This window comes from Typopeltis vanoorti, chromosome 9 (assembly GCF_054136105.1).
Source record: "Typopeltis vanoorti isolate ZY-2024b chromosome 9, IOZ_Tvanoo_1.0, whole genome shotgun sequence".
NCBI classification, from domain to species: Eukaryota; Metazoa; Arthropoda; class Arachnida; order Uropygi; family Thelyphonidae; genus Typopeltis; species Typopeltis vanoorti.
In genome coordinates, this window is record NC_143557.1 from 27,705,705 (window position 1) to 27,727,413 (window position 21,709).

Consider the following 21,709-nt stretch of genomic DNA (forward strand, 5'->3'; position numbering starts at 1 on the left):
TGTATAATAGCATTGTCTTCCATGAAACAACTTTCACCTGCTTGATAAAAAAAATTCAACTTTACACGAAGGCCGTCATTGACAACAGTGTACACCTGATCTTCTGCAATATCAGGGGACTCGTTCCGTATCAACATACAATATCTCACACCAGAACCAGAAACTTGAGTTGCGTTTACAAGGTAAGCTGGGTTCATAACTGCATTCGGCTCCCGCCAAACTCTCTGTCTACCGTGGCACCGAACAAGGTGTACTGTGACTGGTTGGACCACGTAACATTTTTCGTCTTCCAGTGTCCAGTCACGCTACTGTCAACAACATTTCTGGTTATTCCCTGAAATCAGTGGTTTCCGTAGAGGTACGCGACTGCCAATACTAATTGACTTCAATTAATTCCTTGGGCATAGTTTGGTGATATATGAGTTGGGAACAACCTTAATTAAATGCTTCGATTAATTGTTATAGACAGGAAGTTCTGTTTGTCCGTACAAGCCTTCTCAGACGACAGCGATCTCCTTCCTGATTGTTTTAGAAAAATAGTTACACTTCTTAGACAAGGAATGTGAGATACGTTCCTACTGTTTAAACAGCTGAAACATCTCCTTTTGAGAAACCAGCCAGTTTTGCTATTTTCAAAATCGTGAATCCAGCCAGACGAGCACTCACAATAAGCTACTTATCGAACTCAGAAAGATCCTTTGTTTTTCCCACTGTGATCAACCATTGATGATGACTGATCAGCATCAGAGGATCAGGTGTACACTGAAGCAAATGATCAGGGAATTATCACGTCATGAAGCACGTGACCAAGTATCTTGCATATGCACTGCATAAGTGACCTTTGTGTACATCACAAAGTTTTTAATATATATATATATATATATATATATATATATATATATATAAATACATAATAGAATTATAATTTCTAATTCAATATTTCTAATTCAATAATAATCACTTAGATAATAACGAATAATCATTTAGATTACTAATATTCACAGCCTTGCATGTACACTATCTTAATAATAAGCAATAAATAAAATAGTGTAAAAAGGAGAGCTAGAATGTTCCTATTCAGAATGCGTCATTTTTTGACAGAAAAACAGTTAATCGTACCTAACATTCCTGGTGGAAATTGCAGTGGAGCAACTTTATCAATAAATCTCATAACTGCTTGAGTTACGATCCATACGTAATTTTCTCCAGTGATCTTGAGGGCATTCGCAGCCGACATTATCTGTACTGCTTCCAATGGTTCACAGAAAAGAAGAAATATTCGTGTTTCACTCTTTGCTATGTCTTCCAATTCGACTTTAATTCCATCGCTGTTGTTACTTTTCAATGTAATGATGTTTAAGATACTGAACCTAGCATAACACAAGAAAAACTGTTATTTACAGAACGTTTCTATGAAGAAAACAGAATGAAAACGTGAAAATGGCATAATACACGAGTAAAATTTTTTTTCTTCAAAAATATGCTGTTATTCGGAACATTTGAATATGCTACACAGAACATTAGAAGTATAGTACATAAATGAGGAGAATTAGATAAAATTTGAAATGACGAAAATATAGAAATTGGTTCTTACAGAAACAAAAAAAGAAACGTAAAGGAACATAAAAAACAGCTAATTACAATAACATACATAGTGGAGTGGACAAACAAATACTGTACATGCAAAATCTGGTGTAATGATTTGGATACATAAATCAATTAAGGCAAGAATAACTCATTATACATAGTGGAATGAAAGAATTAAATAAAATAAAAAGAAAATAAAAAGAAATAAAAAAGAAATAAGATTAAATTACGAGGATGGTGTGAAATGTTCTCGGCCTCGACTATCGGCAATTATCTTGCGGATAATTTTACCATCAATGGATGCCAAAATTATCGGCAAGATTTTATTTTTCTAAGTTGGGAAATCTGTCATAAGCATCCATGTGAAATTGAAAGTCATTCTGTTGAGTGATTTGTTTCATGCAGCTGTCTGAAGCAAAATTGTTGTGTGTATTCCTTGAAATGGATAAAATTGAGTATCGTGCTGTTATAAAATTCTTTGTGAAAGAAGATTTAACGCCAATAGAAATTCATTCGAAGTTCATAAAAGTTTATGGGCACTCTAGTCCTCCGTTGTGAATTGCAAGTGAATAAGCTTTGCGCAAGATGGGTGCCCTGCTTGCTCAAAGCAGATCACAAACGCACACTGAAAATGACTGAACAGTGCTTGGACCGTTTTAACAAGAATAAAACTGATTTTGTGCGTCGATTTATTACTATGGATGAGACTTTGATTCACCGTTACACACCAGAATCCAATCAGTAGTCAAAACAGCTGACAGATGTCTGTTATTCAGCGCCAAAGAAGACAAAGTCGGTTCCATCAGCAAGAACGGTCATGGCATCAGTGTTCTGGAATGCTAAAGCATTTTAACCAGACTAGACGAAAAAATTTGTGAGAAAATACCCGGTTTGCAGAAGAAAAAATCATATTTCATCAGGACAATGCACCTGACCACAAAGGTGTTTTGGCAATGGGAAAATTAAGGGGTCTGCACTATGAATTGTTGGAACATCCAACCCATTCTCCAGACTTGGCTCCCCCTCTGACTTCTATCTCTTCCCAAAACTAAAACTCTTCTTCACTTGTCAGCGTGTTTCTTCGAAGCAAGAGGTGATTGCAGCTGTAGAAGGGTATTTTGCAGATCTTACTGAGAACCACTACAGGGATGTGATAATGGCGCTGGAGTATCGTATTAAGGGAGATTATGTTGAAAACTAAAAAATAAATTACATTATGGTGGGAGGTCACTACCCAGACCGGTTTCAGCCTTATGTGTAAGAAAAGCCGCTTCTAAAAATTCGGAAGATCCCTAGACCACTCAATAATGTGCGAAAGACCGTCCACTCAGCGTTGGCTCCACTGAGAAATGGCCTTCCACCCACCACCGCCACCACCACCGAGCAGAACCGCTTATATTCCGAAGAAAAGCATTCACCGAAAACCAATGCTTTTTCACTGTCACGGCATGGCCGCTCACCGGGCCATGCCGGAAAACACTTTCCCCGAAGACTCAAATTGCCCCATTAAGGCAAAAACCTTAAGAGAGCGACCCCACCAGTTTTATCCTTATGTATAGGTGAAGCGGGCTCTAAAAATAAGACGATCCCGAAAGATCGCCCTACTCTGCGTCGTTCCACTCAATCACAGGCTCACCCTGTCACTGGGAAGAACTTCTCAGTATTGACTGTAGCCAGTGGCAGGCTCACCCCACCACCAATCAGAGCCGTACTCTCTAGGGTGGCACTACTCAGAGATAGACAAAAACCTATCCCCAAGCAGAGCCTCTCAGAGTCAGCCCCCCCATCGGTTTCAGCCTAATGAATAAGTCAAGCCATCTCTAAAAATTTGCACGATCCCTAGGCCACTCAATTGTGGGCGAAAGACCGTCCATCTCAGGGTTGGCTCGACTCAGTGATGCCCTTCCACCCACCACCACCACCGAGCAGAACCGCTCATATTCTGAAGAAAAGCATTCACCGACAAAGACTCTCACTAGGCCGTGCCGGAGAACACTTTCCCCGGAGACTCAAATTGCTCCCTTAAAGCAAAAACCTTAAGAGAGCGAACTCATGTTAACAATCTCACCGGGCTCACCCTTATGTGTAAGTAAAGCTGTCTCTAAAAATTCGAACGGTCCCTAGACCACTCAATAGTGGACAAGAGACTGTCCATCTCAGCATTCGCTCCACTCAGTGATGGCCTTCCACCCTCCACCACCAAGCAGAACCGCTCATATTCTGAAGAAAAGCATTCACTTCTGATAGTCCGAATTTAAAGCCGTCGCTAAAAATGTGGACGATCCCTAGACCACTCAATTGTGAGCAAACGATCGTCCATCTCAGCGATGGCTCCACTAAGTTATGGCCTTCCACTCACACCACCACCACCGAGCAGAAACGCTCATATTCCGAAGAAAAGCATTCACTGACAAAGCCCCTCACCGGGTCATGCCGGAAAACACTTTCACTGGAATCAAATTGCTCCCTTAAGGCAAAAATCTTAAGAGAGCAAACTCATATTAGCCCCCCCACCGGTTTCAGCCTTATGAATATGTAAAGCCATCTGTAAAAATTCGGACGATCTCTAGGCAACTCAAAATTGGGCGAAAGACCGTCCATCTGAGAGTTGTCTCCACTCGGTGATGGCGATCCACCAACCACCACCACCACCACTGAGCAGAACTGCTCATATTCCGAGAAAAGCTTTCACTGACAAAGCCTCCACTGGGCTGTACCTGAAAACACTTTATCCGGAGACTCAAATTGCTCCCTTAAAGCAAAAGCCTTAAGAGAGCGAACTCATAGTAGCCCCCGCACCGGTTTCAGTATTATGAATAAGAAAAGCCTTCTCTAAAAATTCGGACGATCCCTAGGCCACTCAATTGTGCGCCAAAGATTGTCCATCTCAGCATTGGCCACACCCAGTGATTGCCTTCCACCCACCAACACCACCGAGCAGAACCGCTCATATTCCAAAGAAAAGCATTTACCAACAAAGCCCCTCGGTGGGCCGTGCTGGAAAACACTTTACCGGAGAATCAAATTGCTCCCTTAAGGCAAAAACCTTAAGAGAGCGAACTTATATTAGCCCTGCATCAGTTTCAGCCTTATGTGTAAGTAAAGCCGTCAGTAAAAATTCTGACGATCCCTAGATCACCCAACAGTGGGCAAAAGACCATCCATCTCAGCGTTGGCTCCACTCAGTGATGACCTTCCACACACCACAACCGCTCATATTCCAAAGAAAAGCATTCACCGACAAAGCCCATTATTGGGCTGTGCCAAAAAACACTTTCCTGGGAGACTCAAATTGCTCCCTTAAGGTAAAAACCTTAAGAGAGCAAACAGATATTATTATTAGCTCCCCATCGGTTTCAGCCCTTATGTCTAAATAAAGCCGTCTCTAAAAATTCGGACGATCCCTAGACCACTCAATTGTGGATGAAAGACCGTCCATCTCAGCGTTGGCTGCACTCAGTCATGGTCTTCCACTCACCACCACCACCGAGCAGAACCACTCATATTCTGTAGTAAAGCATTCACTGACAATGATTCTCATGAGGCATGCCGGAGAACTCTTTCCCCGGAGACTCAAATTGCTCCCTTAAAGCAAAAACCTTAAGAGAGCGAACTCATATTAGCAATCTCACCGGGCTCACCCTTGTGTGTAAGTAAAGCTGTCTCTAAAAATTCGAACGGTCCCTAGACCATCCAATAGTGGACAAAAGACCGTTAATCTCAGTGTTGGCTCCACTCAGTGATGGCCTTCCACCCACCACAACCGCTCATATTCCAAAGAAAAGTAGTCACATACAAAGCCCCTCACCAGGCTGTGCCAGAACACACTTTCCCCGGATACTCAAATTTCTCCCTTAAGGCAAAATCCTTAAGAGATCGAACTTATATTATTAGCCCACCCCACCAGTTTCAGCCTTATGTATAGGTGAAGCAGGCTCTAAAAATAAGACGATCCCGAAAGATCGCCCAACTCTGCGTCGTTTCACTCAATGACAGGCTTACCCCGTCACCAAGAAGAACTTCTCAGTATTGGTTCCACCCAGTGGCAGGCTCACCCCACCACCACCAAGCAGAGCTATAATCTCAGCGGTGGCCCTATTCAGAGACAGGCGAAAACTTATCCCCAAGAAGAGCCTCACGGAGCCCCCACTGGTTTAAACCTTATTTAAAGGTAAAGGCGTCTCAAAAAAATTTGGACGGACCCTAGGCCACTCAATCGTGGGGAAAGACCGTTCATCTTAAAGGTGGCTCCACTCAGCCTTATGTGTAAGTAAAGCCGGTTCTAAAAATTCGGACGATCCCTAGACCACTGAATTTTGGACGAAAGACCGTCCATCTCAGCGTTGGCTCCACTCAGTGATGGCCTTACACTCACCACCACCACCAGCGAGCAGAACCGCTCATATTCCGATGAAAGCATTCACCGACAAAGCCCATCAGTAGGCCATGCCAGAAAACACTTTCCCCAGAGACTCAAATTGCTCCCTTAAAGCAAAAACCTTAAGAGAGTGAACCCATATTAGTCCCCCACTGGTTTCAGCCCTTATGTATAGGTAAAGCAGGCTCTAAAATTATGACGATCCTGAAAGATCGCCAAACTCAGCATTGTTGCACTCAATGACAGGCTCACCCCGTCACCGAGAAGAACTTCTCAGTATTGCCTCCTACCAGTGGCAGATTCACCCCACCATCAAGCAGAGCTATAATCTCAGCGGTGGCCCTACTCAGAGACAGGCAAAAACCTATCCCGAAGCAGAGAGTCACGGAGCCCCCACCAGTTTCAACCTCCTTTAAGGTAAAAATAAATGTAAAAGCATCGCAAAAAAATTCGGACGATCCCTAGGCCACTCAATCGTGGATGAAAGACCGTACTTCTCAGCGAAAGCTCAACTTAGCCTTATGTTTAAGTAAAGCCGTCTCTAATAATTCGGATGATCCCTCGGACACTCAATCTGGTATCCGGAGAGTTCATTGAAAAGGCAATTCATCGAAAAGGCAATTCATCGGATGAACAATTCATCGAACGACGATTCCTCGCAAATGCAATTCATCGAAAAAACAGTTCACCGAAAATTAAAAATTTTCGAAAATGTTATGAGAAAATTGATCCATTTAGAACAAAACCTGAACCGTGAATTAGGAGCATACATTGCTACTTTCATAGGGAAAAATTATAGAACAATATGGTTCTTATAGTCTTTCTTGTCCGATAACTGTTTCATGTCTGTTCATGGGACCGATTTGCCTGTTTCCGAAAAAAAAGCCCAGCCGTATATACAAAGATAATGAAATAAAAATAAAAATAAATGAAAAAAATGTCTGTAAAACAATCTATAAACGGAGTAAGACAGAGATGCCCTCTGTCTCCAACACTTTTCAATATTTACATTAATGAAATATTAATACAGTGGAATACCTTAAAACAATCAAGATATAGAAATTTTCCGGAAAATAACAAAATAAATACCCTATTATTTGCAGATGATCAGGTAATGATATCAGATAATGACGACAATTCACAAAGAGCAATAGATAATTTAAACGTTATTGTAGAACAGTTTAGAATAAAAATTTCCATAGATAAAACTAAAACAATGGCATTTTGTGGACAAACTCCAGTTAGACGAAACGTAGTTATTAATAATAAAATAACAGAACAGATAAATACTTTCCGTTATTTTGGATGTGAAATATCATATGAAGGAGAAAAATACAAAATTAAAACTTGATAATTTTCGCAGATTATAGGCCTGATAAATAGAAGACTCAGTCCAAATATAGTACAAAAGAAACTTCCTTGAAAATATACAATACTTTAGCAGTGCTCACATTATCATATGGCAGTGAAATTTCGGGAATAAACAAACAAGATAAACAAAGAATAAAAACAAGTGAAATGAGATTTATGAGAAGAACTGCAAAATACACATTGTTAGATCATAAAAAGGAACGAAGACATTTTAAAAGAACTAAAAACAAAATTAGTAGAATTAAAATTAAATAGTTATAACAAAAATGGACAGAACATGTAAACCAAATGGCCAACACCCGATATCTTAAACAAATACTAAAATATAAGCCAATTGGAAAGAGAAGGCAGGGTAGACCTCAAAAAATGATATTGGATGGATAATGAGGCCGGAACAGACCAATATGGTCTATACCCGTAATCAGCGTTATGATGATGATGATGATGATGCTGTTATATAATGGCTGATCAAAATTAATGTATACCTCATAATGACTGCATATTAACTGCAAACAAAGAAATATATAAGAACAGATTTTTAATTCAGCTACTAAATTTGATATATATAAATCAGATTTGGTTCAAAGTGTCGACATCAAGTACCATGAGTTCGATATTTCCGCATAATAGACCTTCATTAAAAATTAGTACAATGATTGGTTTTATCCTGCAGTCAGAATTTTTGCTGTATTAAAATAGTATCTGTTAATCTAATCAATGGGCTGTTTGAGGTGATTTCGAGACTTTTTTGGACGGGTTGTATCTGCACGTATCTGCTCTCCAAACAACAGGTTAGTTTCCAGGTTCGTTAACCAATACGGGTTGAATTCTGTCGTCAGCACTGATGTTTCTGATTCTTTATTTAGGGTAGATGAATGTAATCACTCGGTTTGGGACAACTGTCCCACTTATTAAAGGCCTGAAATAGCTTGAAAAATTTCCATGTTTGGTCTCGAGGTTTCCATACTATGTAAGAATAAATAATAAAACAACCCATCAACGGTATAATATACTGTAGTTCACAATGTGTCGTTAGTAAGAAACACATATATAGACAGAAAAAATAATATAATATAATATAATATAATATAATATAATATAATATAATATAATATAATATAATATAATATAATATAATATAAAATATTTCTTTACTACTAAAGGGTGGAAATTCTTAGAGTATGTTGTGATGGCGGATGTGATTAGTTTTCTGAATAATTTAATTATAATGGTGTCCTTAATAACACACACACACACACACATTAGACATGAAAAGTCGCTAATGTATCCATGTCAATACTCTAATATGTACCCTATGATTATTCTTATAAAAAAAAACTATTCAGTGTTAGAATTAAGCTTACCGAAACATACGAGCATAGATTATGGAAATTACAATTAGCAATTGTTATGTTCAAGTTAAAAAAAAAAATTAACTTACATTTCTTTCCAGAATGAGAACATCTTGGTACTATGCTTTTCTGAATAATATAATTAAATGGTGCTGTCTCTACGGTATTTTTAAATAAATAAATTAAAATAAACGGACAGTTAAATGGATTACAAAACCTTTTGTATGTATTCTAGAAATTCTAATGATAATTTAAAATTACTTACAGCTTTCCAGAATGGCTCTTCTAAATACAAATATTCCAAAAAAAAAAAAATTCCAAAATAGTGGAATTTTATATCCAAACCACAGCACAAACAACACAAAACCACAAAGAACAAAATTTCTGTAAATACTGCAACCTGAAATAGATGAGTAGTTCTTCCTTTAGATTATAGACCGTAGATGCTACGTTATCGTCATGTGCAATATCCCCCAGCGAGCGGTTTTCTTCAAAGGGTCTTTCGTGAAGATGACATGAGTCACATCCGTAAATTGCAGTATTGTTCAAAAGGTAGCATTTTCTCAACTTTGGATATTTCTCAAATACTTACATATGACTAAGTGTTTAGCCTTGACATGTTTGCAATAACACATTTCCTAAAATTATTTATTCTTCGTTACCATCGGTATTTATTGGTGTAGTAAATCAATGCTTACATTAATTTTTTAAAACCAATATTGACTATTAATTTTACCTGCGATTCCTTGTGCTCATCACCTATTTCTGTAACTGAAATTTATTTATTTTATTTTTTTTTCTTTAGCATTAGTAATTTTAAGTAACGGATATTTGCAACAATCAAAGTTTTGAAATCGCCCTTACGTATTCTTTTAGAAATTTCTTTGCCAGCACAACAAATAAATAGTTATTTCTTATTATTTCAAATGAATATTAGCTCTGTAATATATACTTTGTTAATTTCTATGTTACCTTTTATTTGACTGTAATATTATTAAAAAATGGGTCTGTAAAATAGTCAAATCCTTACAGTATTGTAACTTTTCAGGTGAAATCTTCTCCATTAAATTCTGTCTATTAATTTATTACCCGATTATTCCTTTTGCTTCCAAGAGTTCAATATTTCAAATGAATATTAGCTCTGTAATATATACTTTGTTAATTTCTCTGTTACCTTTATTTGACTGTAATATTATTATTATTAACAAATGACTCTGTAAAATAATATAGCCAAATTCTTACGGTATTGTAACTTTTCAGTTGAAATCTTCTCCACTAAAATTCTGGCTGTTAATTTAATACACTATTATTCGTTTTGCTTCCGAGATTTGACAGTTTCTTGAAATATATAAGGCTTGCATGAACAAATAAGACGATTAATTCAATGAATCAAAAAAAAAATTCTCTGGTTACTTTGTGGCATGAAATTTCACAAGAAAAAAAATGTTATTCTCCTTCTTAAATGTGTATAACACATAAATGACACCCAATTGTTCATTTAAATTTACACATTTTATTTGAATAAAATATTATTTACAAATTGTATTTACTGAATCTAACAATACAGAAAATAAATAAATTGAAAAATACATCAAAGGTTCTTCCATGCTTGTGGAATTGCCATCATATGGTTTTTGACAATGTGACTCTCAACTGAAAGTTAATTTTTCATTTCGTGTTCTCTGGGAATTTATTACTGTAGTAAAATTAAGGGTTGTATATATATATCTTTGAAACCAATACATATACTTCTGAGAATTATTAAAAGCACAGAATCTTTCATTATGTTTCCAAAAGCATTTAAAAGTACACATTATGTTTTCACGTTTTGGGCATCCAATTTCATTTAAATCAAGAACAGGCCTCCCTATTAACCTCGTTAATGTTTTTGATTTTTCTCTTCCTTTGGCAAGTAATATATGATATTTCCATGTTGATTCTATCATCCAATTTCTTAGTTTGTCCAAAGATAGTGAACCAATTTCCCACTTCAGCTGATGGTTATATTTTATTAACCAAGAATTCTGTTTTTTAACTTTTTCAGGTAATTCTTTCCAACTACAAGGTGATTTTGTCAATGCATATCTTACACTAATTCCATCAGAAATACAAATTTCTTTAGGAAATAAATTTGAACTCATATTCAAAAGAAATCGTGCATCAATTATAGCAATGATAACTGAAAATTCGTATTTTTCACACAATGTTGATTTTTCATTATCGTTTTCCTTCATTCTAATTCTTCTTAGATTACTTCATATGGCACCACAAATAAATAATTATTTATTATTATTATTTCAATGCTTATTAGCTCTGATCATGTAATTTATGGTAACTTTCGTTTACAAATTCTAAACAATTAGAAATTTTCACCAAGAAACTTTCAAACAATTTGTGGCTCACCCATTATTTTTACAATACCAAACACAAAGCAACACAACACAAAACACCAGCTGCAGTGGATGAATGATTACTTTAAGTCCAAACTCACTCGACTCTATGGTATTTTCTTATAGTACTGTTTACACTTACCATGCCCTACAGTGACAGTTCCTTCAAAAATGAACCTTTTGTGCAGATGACTCAATGACATGTTTTCACATGCTGCTGGTTATACTGTTGCTGTGTTTTTATCTTACTTTGTGTGGGGAAAAGTAAAATTTGTATATGTGTTATCTGGAGAGTACAAACATTTTTCTATACCAAACTTTAAGAGTTAAAGTCATGTTTTGGGTTAATTAGGTGCTCTCTCTCTCTCTCTCTCTCTCTGCAAAAGAACCAAATTCTAACAGCTCGGATTTTCGATTATGTGAACGAATTGTTTTCAGGTAACTCAAATAATGTCAATAGGTAGCATTAGACAATTTCTAAAATAATCAATACGTGGATATTAGTTTTCAATACTTTTTTTTCTCCTGTGCTGGCATTAATTTCACAGTTGTGATTTTTTTAAAATAATTAAACAGAATTGCATTAAGATATAAAGTTGTGGATTTAAGTATCAAGTTCTAATCAGAATAACTGAGTAAAAAATTCACTGTGGAAAAACACAACAACAAAACCACTCATCTTTGTTCATTTAAGTTTACAAATGCACATTTTATTTTGCTGAAATACTATTTACAAGTATATGCACTGAGAAAAATTCGAAACATGTAATTACCTAAAAACATTTTGCAATATTTAGTTTAGACTCTTAACATTTTCCAAAGAGTTCAATGAATTAAATTTTTGTTACTCACTGTTTCTTGATTACATTACATCAAAATAGCTGGTCATGCAAAAGAATTTTTAAATCAGATACCATGGTAACCACACTTCCATACATTTGATATTGTGTCAGTCTGGAAATGACACCATGCCCCCACCTAACCCCATTACCCTAGTCTCTCCCCTCTCCGAGCTCATCTTTTGCAGATATCTTTTAGTGATGTCACCTCCAACTGATGCTGATAACTTTTTTTTTTGGAAAAAAAAAATTAAAAAACGTGTTTTTTTCCTAAAAAGTTATCATGAAAAACGTCTTTTTTTCCTAAAAAGTTATCATGAAAAACGTCTTTTTTTCCTAAAAAGTTATCATGAAAAACGCGTTTTTTAAATTTTTTTTCCAAAAAAGTTATCAGTATCAGTTGGAGGTGACATCACTAAAAGATATCCACAAAAGATAAGCTCACTCTTCTCCACTAGGCTGAACAGACATCTTCTGGAGGAGAGGGGAGAGACTAGGGTGATGGGGTTAGGTGGGGGAGCATTGTAGGGAAGACATTTGCCACCCTCTGTGATATCACAGAAAGAGAGACATATGTTCCCCAGAAATTTCCGAACACATAGTGTCATTGTTGTCATGTTTTGTTTGGCTATGGAATTGTGGGTGATGTTTTTGAGAAAAGATATCTTGGAATTTTCCCAGGGTGACACACATCCGTCATTAACGTCATGTTTTATCCAACAGCATGTAGAAACATGTCTGTGAATCATCTGCATTAAAGTTTCTTTTTGGAAGGAGCAGTCAGGGTTAAGGGTCAGGTAAACAGTACTATAAGGAAAAATAAATGAGTCAAGTGTCTTTGTAGTTACCACAATTTGTTCATCATGTGAAGTTATCATATTGTGTTGTGGTGATTGGTATCCAGGAAACTAAAGTAAAATAAGGGGAGAGCCACAAAAGTCATTGAAATTTTCTTTCTTCAGGAAAATAGCACGAGACAAAACTCTTCACCTAGCTTAAAAGGATGGAAACCGATTATTATTTTAAAGACACATACATGTGATGTGTTTATCCAGGACCACTTGGGAAAAAATATGCAGGAAGTGGTCTGATATCCTCGGCTACTTTCAAAGAAGAGTTGACTACGAAATGGACCTCAGTGAGTGTTATATTCTGAAATGCCAAGATGGGGAACTAATACTCGATGATACAGGAGCTGATGGAAGTAAAGTTTTTTCTATTAGTTGTGAAGAAGGCTGAGAGATTTTACCAAAAATGGACGACATTGATAATCATTTACTATTTTTGGAAACTGAATTACGATCTGTTCATATAATAGGGAAAATTATTGCTAATTATTTAAATTCATCAATGATAAAATTAGACTTTCAAGATTTTATTCAATTCAATAAAGATTCTTTATTTTGGGACATTTAAGAACATTTTACAAAAACGATTTGTGTATATTTGCTGACAAAGAATACACAGAATGTTTAGGGAGGCATGGTGCCATTTCCAGACTGACACAATATAAATGTATGGTAGTGTGGTTACGATGGTATCTGATTTAAAAATTCTTTTGCATGACCAGCTATTTTGATGTAATGTAATCAAGAAACAGTGAGTAACAAAAATTTAATTCATTGAACTCTTTGGAAAATGTTAAGAGTCTAAACTAAATATTGCAAAATATTTTTATCTGAAAACAATTCGTTCACATAATCGAAAATCCGAGCTGTTAGAATTTGGTTCTTTTACAGATAGGGTGAGAGAGAGCACTTAATTAACCCTAAACGTGACTTTAACTCTTAAAGTTTGGTATAGAAAATGTTTTTGTACTCTTCAGATAACACATATACAAATTTTACTTTTTCCCACACAGAGTAAGATAAAAACATACCAACAGTATAACCAGCAGCATACGAAAACATGTCATTGAGTCGTCTGTGTAAAAGGTTCTTTTTTCAATGAACTGTCAGGGTAGGGCATGGTAAGTGTCAACAGTACTATAAGAAAATACCATATAGTCGAATGAGTTTGGACTTAAAGTAATCGTTCATCCAATGCAGCTAGTGTTTTGTGTTGTGGTGGTTTGTGTTTGGCAATGTAAAAATAATGGGTGAGGTACAAATTCTTTGAAAGTTTCTTTGTGAAAAGTTCTAATTGTTTAGAATTTGTAAACGAAAGTCACCATAAAGTACATGATCACAGCTAATAAGCATTGAAATAATAATAATAAATAATTATTTATTTGTGGTGCATATGAAGTAATCTAAGAAGAAGAAGAATGAAGGAAAACGATAATGAAAAATCAACATTGGGTGAAAAATATGAATTTTCAGTTATCATTGCTATAATTGATGCACGATTTCTTTTGAATATGAGTTCAAATTTATTTCCTAAAGAAATTTGTATTTCTGATGGAATTAGTGTAAGATATGCATTGACAAAATCACCTTGTAGTTGGAAAGAATTACCTGAAAAAGTTAAAAAACAGAATTCTTGGTTAATAAAATATAACCATCAGCTGAAGTGGGAAATTGGTTCACTATCTTTGGACAAACTAAGAAATCGGATGATAGAATCAACATGGAAATATCATATATTACTTGCCAAAGGAAGAGAAAAATCAAAAACATTAACGAGGTTAATAGGGAGGACTGTTCTTGATTTAAATGAAATTGGATGCCCAAAACGTGAAAACATAACATGTACTTTTAAATGCTTTTGAAAACATAATGAAAGATTCTGTGCTTTTAATAATTCTCAGAAGTATATGTATTGGTTTCAAAGATATATATATACAACCCTTAATTTTACTACAGTAATAATTCCCAGAGAACACGAAATGAAAAAAATTAACTTTCAGTTGAGAGTCACATTGTCAAAAACCATATGATGGTAATTCCACAAGCATGGAAGAACCTTTGATGTATTTTTCAATTTATTTATTTTCTGTATTGTTAGATTCAGTAAATACAATTTGTAAATAATTTTTTATTCAAATAAAATGTGTAAATTTAAATGAACAATTGGGTGTCATTTATGTGTTATACACATTTAAGAAGGAGAATAACATTTTTTTTCTTGTGAAATTTCATGCCACAAAGTAACCAGAGAATTTTTTTTTTGATTCATTGAATTAATCGTCTTATTTGTTCATGCAAGCCTTATATATTTCAAGAAACTGTCAAATCTCGGAAGCAAAACGAATAATAGTGTATTAAATTAACAGCCAGAATTTTAGTGGAGAAGATTTCAACTGAAAAGTTACAATACCATAAGAATTTGGCTATTTTATTTTACAGAGTCTTTTGTTAATAATAATAATATTACAGTCAAATAAAGGTAACATACAAATTAACAAAGCATATATTACAGAGCTAATATTCATTTGAAATATTCAACTCTTGGAAGCAAAAGGAATAATCGGGTATTAAATTAATAGACAGAATTTAGAGGAAAAAATTTCACCTGAAAAGTTACAATACTGTAAGAATTTGACTATTTTATAAACCCATTTGTTAATAATATTACAGTCAAATAAAAGGTAACATAGAAATTAACAAAGTATATATTACAGAGCTAATATTCATTTGAAATAATAAGAAATAACTATTTATTTGTTGTGCTGGCAAAGAAATTTCTAAAAGAATACGTAAGGGCGATTTCAAAACCTTGATTGTCACAAATATCCGTTACTTAAAATTACTCATGCTAAAATAAAATAAATAAATTTCAGTTACAGAAATAGGTTAAGTGCACAAGGAATCGCAGGTAAAATTAATAGTCAATATTGGTTTTAAAAAATTAATGTAAGCATTAATTTACTACACCAATAAATACCGAAGGCAACAAAGAATAAATAATTTTAGGATATGTGTCATTGCCAACACGTCAAGGCTAAACACTTAGTCATATGTAAGTATTTGAGAAATATCCAAAGTTGAGAAAATGCTACCTTTTGAACAATAGTGCAATTTACGGATGTGACTCATGTCATCTTCATGAAAGACCCTTTGAAGAAAACCACTCGCTGGGAGATATTGCACCTGATGATAACGTAGCATCTATGGTCTATAATCTAAAGGAAGAACTACTCATCTATTTCAGGTTGCAGTATTTACAGAAATTTTGTTCTTTGTGGTTTTGTGTTTGTGTTGTGGTTTGGATATAAAATTCCACTATTTTGGAATATATTTTTTTTTTTGGAATATTTGTATTTAGAAGAGCCATTCTGGGAAGCTGTAAGTAATTTTAAATTATCATTAGAATTTCTAGAACACATACAAAAGGTTTTGTAATCCATTTAGCTGTTCGTTTATTTTAATTTATTTATTTAAAAATACCGTAGATACAGCACCATTTAATTATATTATTCAGAAAAGCATAGTACCAAGATGTTCTCATTCTGGAAAGAAATGTAAGTTAATTTTTTTTAACTTAAACATCACAATTGCTAATTGTAATTTCAATAATCTATGCTCGTATGTTTTGGTAAGCGTAATTCTAACACTGAATAGTTTTTTTTTAATAAGAATAATCATAGGGTACATATTAGAGTATCGACATGGATACATTAGCGAATTTCCATGTCTAATGTGTGCGTGTGTGTGTGTGTGTGCGTGTGCGTGTGTGTGTGTGTGTGTGTGTGCGTGCGTGCGTGCGTGTGTGTGCGTGCGTGCGTGCGTGCGTGTGTGTGTGTGTGTGTGTGTGTGTGTGTGTGTGTGTGTGTGTGTGTGTGTGTGTGTGTGTGTGTGTGTGTGTGTGTGTGTGTGTGTGTGTGTGTTTGTTATTAAGGACACTATTATAATTAAATTATTCAGGAAACTAATCACACCCATCATCACGATATACTCTAAGAATTCCCACCCTTTAGTAGTAAAGAAATACCCCAAAAATGTATTGCAAAATTAGTACAGTCATCTATAGAAAAAAATAACAACTGTATGATTGAGTGACATTAGTATATAATAAAAATATTCAGAAACCCTAAACACTGCCGCCATCACGGCTTTATTCTACGAATTCCCAATCTTTATCAGGAAAGAAATACCCCATAATGTATTGGAATTTAGTACAGTCATCTATAGACAACCAAACAAAACATGACAGATGTGTGTCACCCTGGGAAAATTCCAATATCTCAAAAACATCGCCCACAATTCCATAGCCAAACCCAAACACCATGTGATGTCACAGAGAGACATATGTTCCCCAGAAATTTCTAAACAGATAACGTCACGATTCTTATCTCTAAATATCTCCAAACACACCATGTGATGTCCCGACAGACAAGGGCCCCAGCAAAATTCCAAACATTTTAAACTCTATAACAACAAGCATTAACGTCACGATTCCTTATCTTATCTTGATCTTGATCTTGTCAGAAGTGTCCACCAATCACAACACGATTCCTTAACCACTAAAATCATCCTTCCCATTCGAAACAATAAACGTCACTTATTTACAACTGACAAATGGCGTCACTTATCTACATCTCATAACAACAAACATTCACGTCACGATTCCTTATCTTATCTTGATCATCTGGTCAGAAGTGTCAACTAATCACGACACGATTCTTTATACACTAATATATCTCCCTTTCCATTCAAAACAACAACGTCCCTTATTTACAACTAACAAATGACGTCACTGATCTTCATCTCATAACAACACACACCCACCACACGATCCCTTGTCTTATCTTGATCTTCATCTGGTTCAAAGTGTCCCACCAATCACAACACGAATCCTTATCTACCATCACCCATAATTCCATACGAACCAAAATACAAGAACTGTAGCCATTGACACATATGCCCACAGGGAAATTCCAAACATTCCAAATCCATGACGTCACACACAATGACGTCATCGTCCAAACACGTCACGATTCCTTATTTATCGTGATCTTGATCTGGTCACTAGTGCCTACCCTACTACTACCCTTCAAAACCACTAGGAAGCATACTCTTCCAGTTCATTAGTCGTGATATAAGAAGTCGTGGATGTTTCAAAAATTGTTTGTGGATGCCTTAATCATCTATTATGCGAGTGAAATTGAAAGCAATTGTATGAAAGAAAATGTAAAATTTAAAATTTTATTAATTCTAGATAATGCTCCAGGTCATCCTTCTTATATCGGTAATCTTCATCAAGTTCAAGGTCATGTTTCTCCCTCCAAACACTACTTCATTGATCCAACCAATGGATCAGAGAATTCTACTACTGTTTAAGGTTTATTATCTACGGAGAACTTTTTCACAAGCCATTTCTTCTAATAAGAAAATGACCAGTCATCGTCAAGTCCACATTCTGCAACATAATCGAAGATAAAGATTTTCTTCTAGATTGAATATATATTCTCTTTTTACTTCATTCATTGCTTCAAGGAAAAAAATCGGTGCCTGCATTCCAAGTAAATTAACTTTGTTTCCAAATATGAGTATTCTCTCTATGTGGAGAGGTGAAAGTATGTATAAATACGTGAGCGATATGGATGACTATTTCACATGTGTGTCGTTCTAAAATATATTATTGAGCTAATAGACTCGTTCAAGTATTTTGTTAATAAATGCATGCATTTAATGCATTAAATTATGCAATTAAAATTAAGTTGAATGCATTAATACAGGGTTCCCTAACTTCTTGCTAAAGTGGAGCCCTCGAGCTCTAAAGCAAGCAATTTTTTTGCGGAGCCCTCAAAACCCAATTTTTAAAATAAACATGAAGAAAAGGAAGTTCATTTTAATGATTACAGTGCAGTTGTTGTTTTGAACTGCAGAGTTTTTCAGTGTTTGGTATGATGGATCACTTGTAGCATAATTATCATCTCATCATATTATCGATTCATTAATTTAAAAAAATAAGTGAATGTTTGTAAGATTCGCGAGTCCTAGAATTTCAGTTGTGGAGCCAGCTTTGGAAAATCCTGCATTACTGCGTTAAAATATTTATTTATTCGATGCGTTCGTTGTTTTATGATTTCTCTTTAGAAGTAAAGGAATGTGCCACTCAAGCAGTTGATTATAATTTATATTATTTTAGAAATGTATATCATTTTAAGGGAATAATTTAAAACAATCACATTTAGAATGCAATTAATTTTATATGATTAACAGCAATCCTGCTCACAAGAGATTGAAAAGTATTCACAAGTAATTTAAGTGAATTAACGTGATTAAATGTTAAAGTGAATTAAGGGAATAAGTAACGTTTTATAGGATTTGATGGAGCGGTGGAATTATTTGACTGAACCTTTCAGTGGGAAGTATCATTTGTAAAAAAGATATGGAAGAAATTGAGCACTTTTTGTGGCATTCTCTGTATGAAATGCGGATATTAATCAATCATTGCTCACTGTTGAACAGTCTGTTTTTCTAAGGAGGTTACGAAGACATAACCAAATAAAGGAGTAGTATTTCATTCCTATGATTTGCAAGAAAACGCAAATGTATATGCGGGGAAAAAAACACACAAGGTAAAAAGAGTACTAAATTCTATTTAATACTTTTTCTTTAATAAAAATAAATGATCTGGAACTTCCAAAAGTTAAAGCTTTTAGTACTGAAGCTGAAATTTATCTTTTTTTTCCCTAAGAAACGAGACAGGCCGAGTTTTCTAGATATTGGATTCGACTTATTTATTCTTTCCTAATTAAAAGAAAGTCTGGTGAGCGACATTTAAATAGTTTGTATACATCAGTTTCCATAAATTACGGAAATAATAAAAGAAAAATGCCGATATCTCATAAAGAAAAGAGAGAGAAAAAAACATATCCAAGTCTTATAATAAAATTAGTTTAATCCTTTATCCAAGTGTGAGCAAACAAAGTTCGCGCCTGAAAGTATCTTCAAGACTGGGGTAAGGTGGCACAACACTAGAGCAACTCGTTGCAAAGGTGGAGCAAGATACCAACACTCCTATCTCAGTATCTCCTATAATGCAAAACACATCTCCTTGCAGATATGTCTAATGTTATGCATTAAGGGAAGGGCCACTACCCAGACTAGTTTCGACCTTTATTGAGGTCTCTTCAGTGGGAGCCAGGCCCAAGTGGAGATACCAGGCAGAAGCATTAGCAGGTCATCTGTACCTATAGGAGTTGCCAAATGGTGTGCCACCCTTTTTTTAATAAATTACTCTGGATTTAGAGATATCCAAGTCTTTTTTGACAAAAACATGTCCAAAGTGACGCTGAGTCTAGTTATTGTGTAAAAATGAGTGGCGCTGTCAGCGGTATATGCATCTGAACAACGGCATGAAAGGGAATATTCAGGAGTGCTTTTCTGTTTCGGATCTGGAATGATAACAAGAACATTTCGCAATAGGAAATTCTTAGATATGGCTCAAAATTCAGGTGGCGAGCCACTGTAAGTCTAAAGAACGGCCAAAGTTACACGGAGGTAGCCAGATGGTTGCATGTGACTCCATGGTTTACTCGTACATATTGTGGAACAAATTCAAACAATTAAAAACAGCATCCCGAAGATACAATAAAGGAAGGACACTGGACACAACCGCAGTGGGTGATCGATATCTGCGATTATCTGCTCGCCGAAAGGGGATTGCCTCTCCGAATCTACTACGATATGACTTCGCTTCCGCTATAAGGACATTCGTATCTGCTTCCATTGAGAGCAGAAGGTTTCATCCCCATGCCATAGAAGAGAACATCTGAAATGAACTAGACTCCAAGTTTACTGAACATAGACCAGTAGAGAGTCGTTATTGATTAGAAACGCGTCCCATTTGCTCTGTAATGGGATACCAGTCGCGCTGTGATCTGGAGCGAATTAGATACACTTTATTATCCCTCTAATATCCGTGAAAGGGACACTTATGGTTGTGAGAGTGATGATTTGGGAAGGCATGTCATTAGGCTGATCCACCGACCTGTATGAGATTCCTAGCGGAATCATGGCTGCTGCAACTTCTAGAGTTGTGGTCCTGAACCTGTATGTTTGTGTATGAGGAAATGATAAGGGAGACATTTATTTTACAACACGGTAATGTTCGGCCTTTCTGGCGATGGGCGCTCATAGACCTATATCTTCAAGAAAAGATGGTGTGCATGAACTGGCCAACCAGGTCTCCTAAAACGAAATCGTATTAAGCACGTGTGATATGCTGCAGTTAGAAGTATTGCTGCTCTCACCTCCTCTTACCAAACCCTTAAGGAATTTTAGGAAAGCTTTGTAGGGGCAATGGTTGTATTACCAACTGAACTCCTGGACACCATCGTAACAATATGAAACATCCTTATGCGCACTCTATTGCTGTGACTGGTAATATTCCTTACTGAGGCATTTTAACAATCTGATTTTTAACAACCAGTTTATCTTACAAATCTTTTCAAGTACCAATTGTTACTGAATTGAACTATTTACTTACATTTCTTGTGTGTGTTTGTTTCACATCTCATATCGTACAACGTTTGACCGAATTTCTTAAAAAGTCAACATGTATAGGTTTTGAGTTATAGTAATATTTGAGTGATATTTCTCTTTGTTCCTTAATTTATGAAAACCAGTACATACACTGTTGTCCAAAATCCAAGAACGAATGATATTTTTACCTGTATTAAAAATTTAATGACTACAGCCGAATATGGACACACATTTATTACCAGCATACTAATAAATTATATTACACAAAAATGTGTTTAACATTTTTAAAGAAATTGAAACAGGATTTCAATTTAATTTGAACAAATTTAACTGAAATACGTTTTTAGCAAAAGTTACAAATTTCCTAAGGACGTAGCTAAGGAATTAATGTAAAATGCTTAAAGAAAGGTATGTGCAG

General features: G+C 35.3%; 1 protein-coding gene across 1 annotated transcript in view; it reads right to left on the minus strand.

Moving 5' to 3' along the window:
• Nucleotides 1–21,709, minus strand: part of LOC150102939 (glutamate receptor ionotropic, NMDA 2B-like) — a 173,188-nt gene that overhangs the window by 136,977 nt on the left and 14,502 nt on the right. Inside the window, exon 3 of the mRNA XM_090397451.1 lies at nt 1,120–1,370. Within this exon, the coding sequence (XP_090253577.1) occupies nt 1,120–1,370 (251 nt within the window). The remainder of the gene's footprint in view (nt 1–1,119; nt 1,371–21,709) is intronic.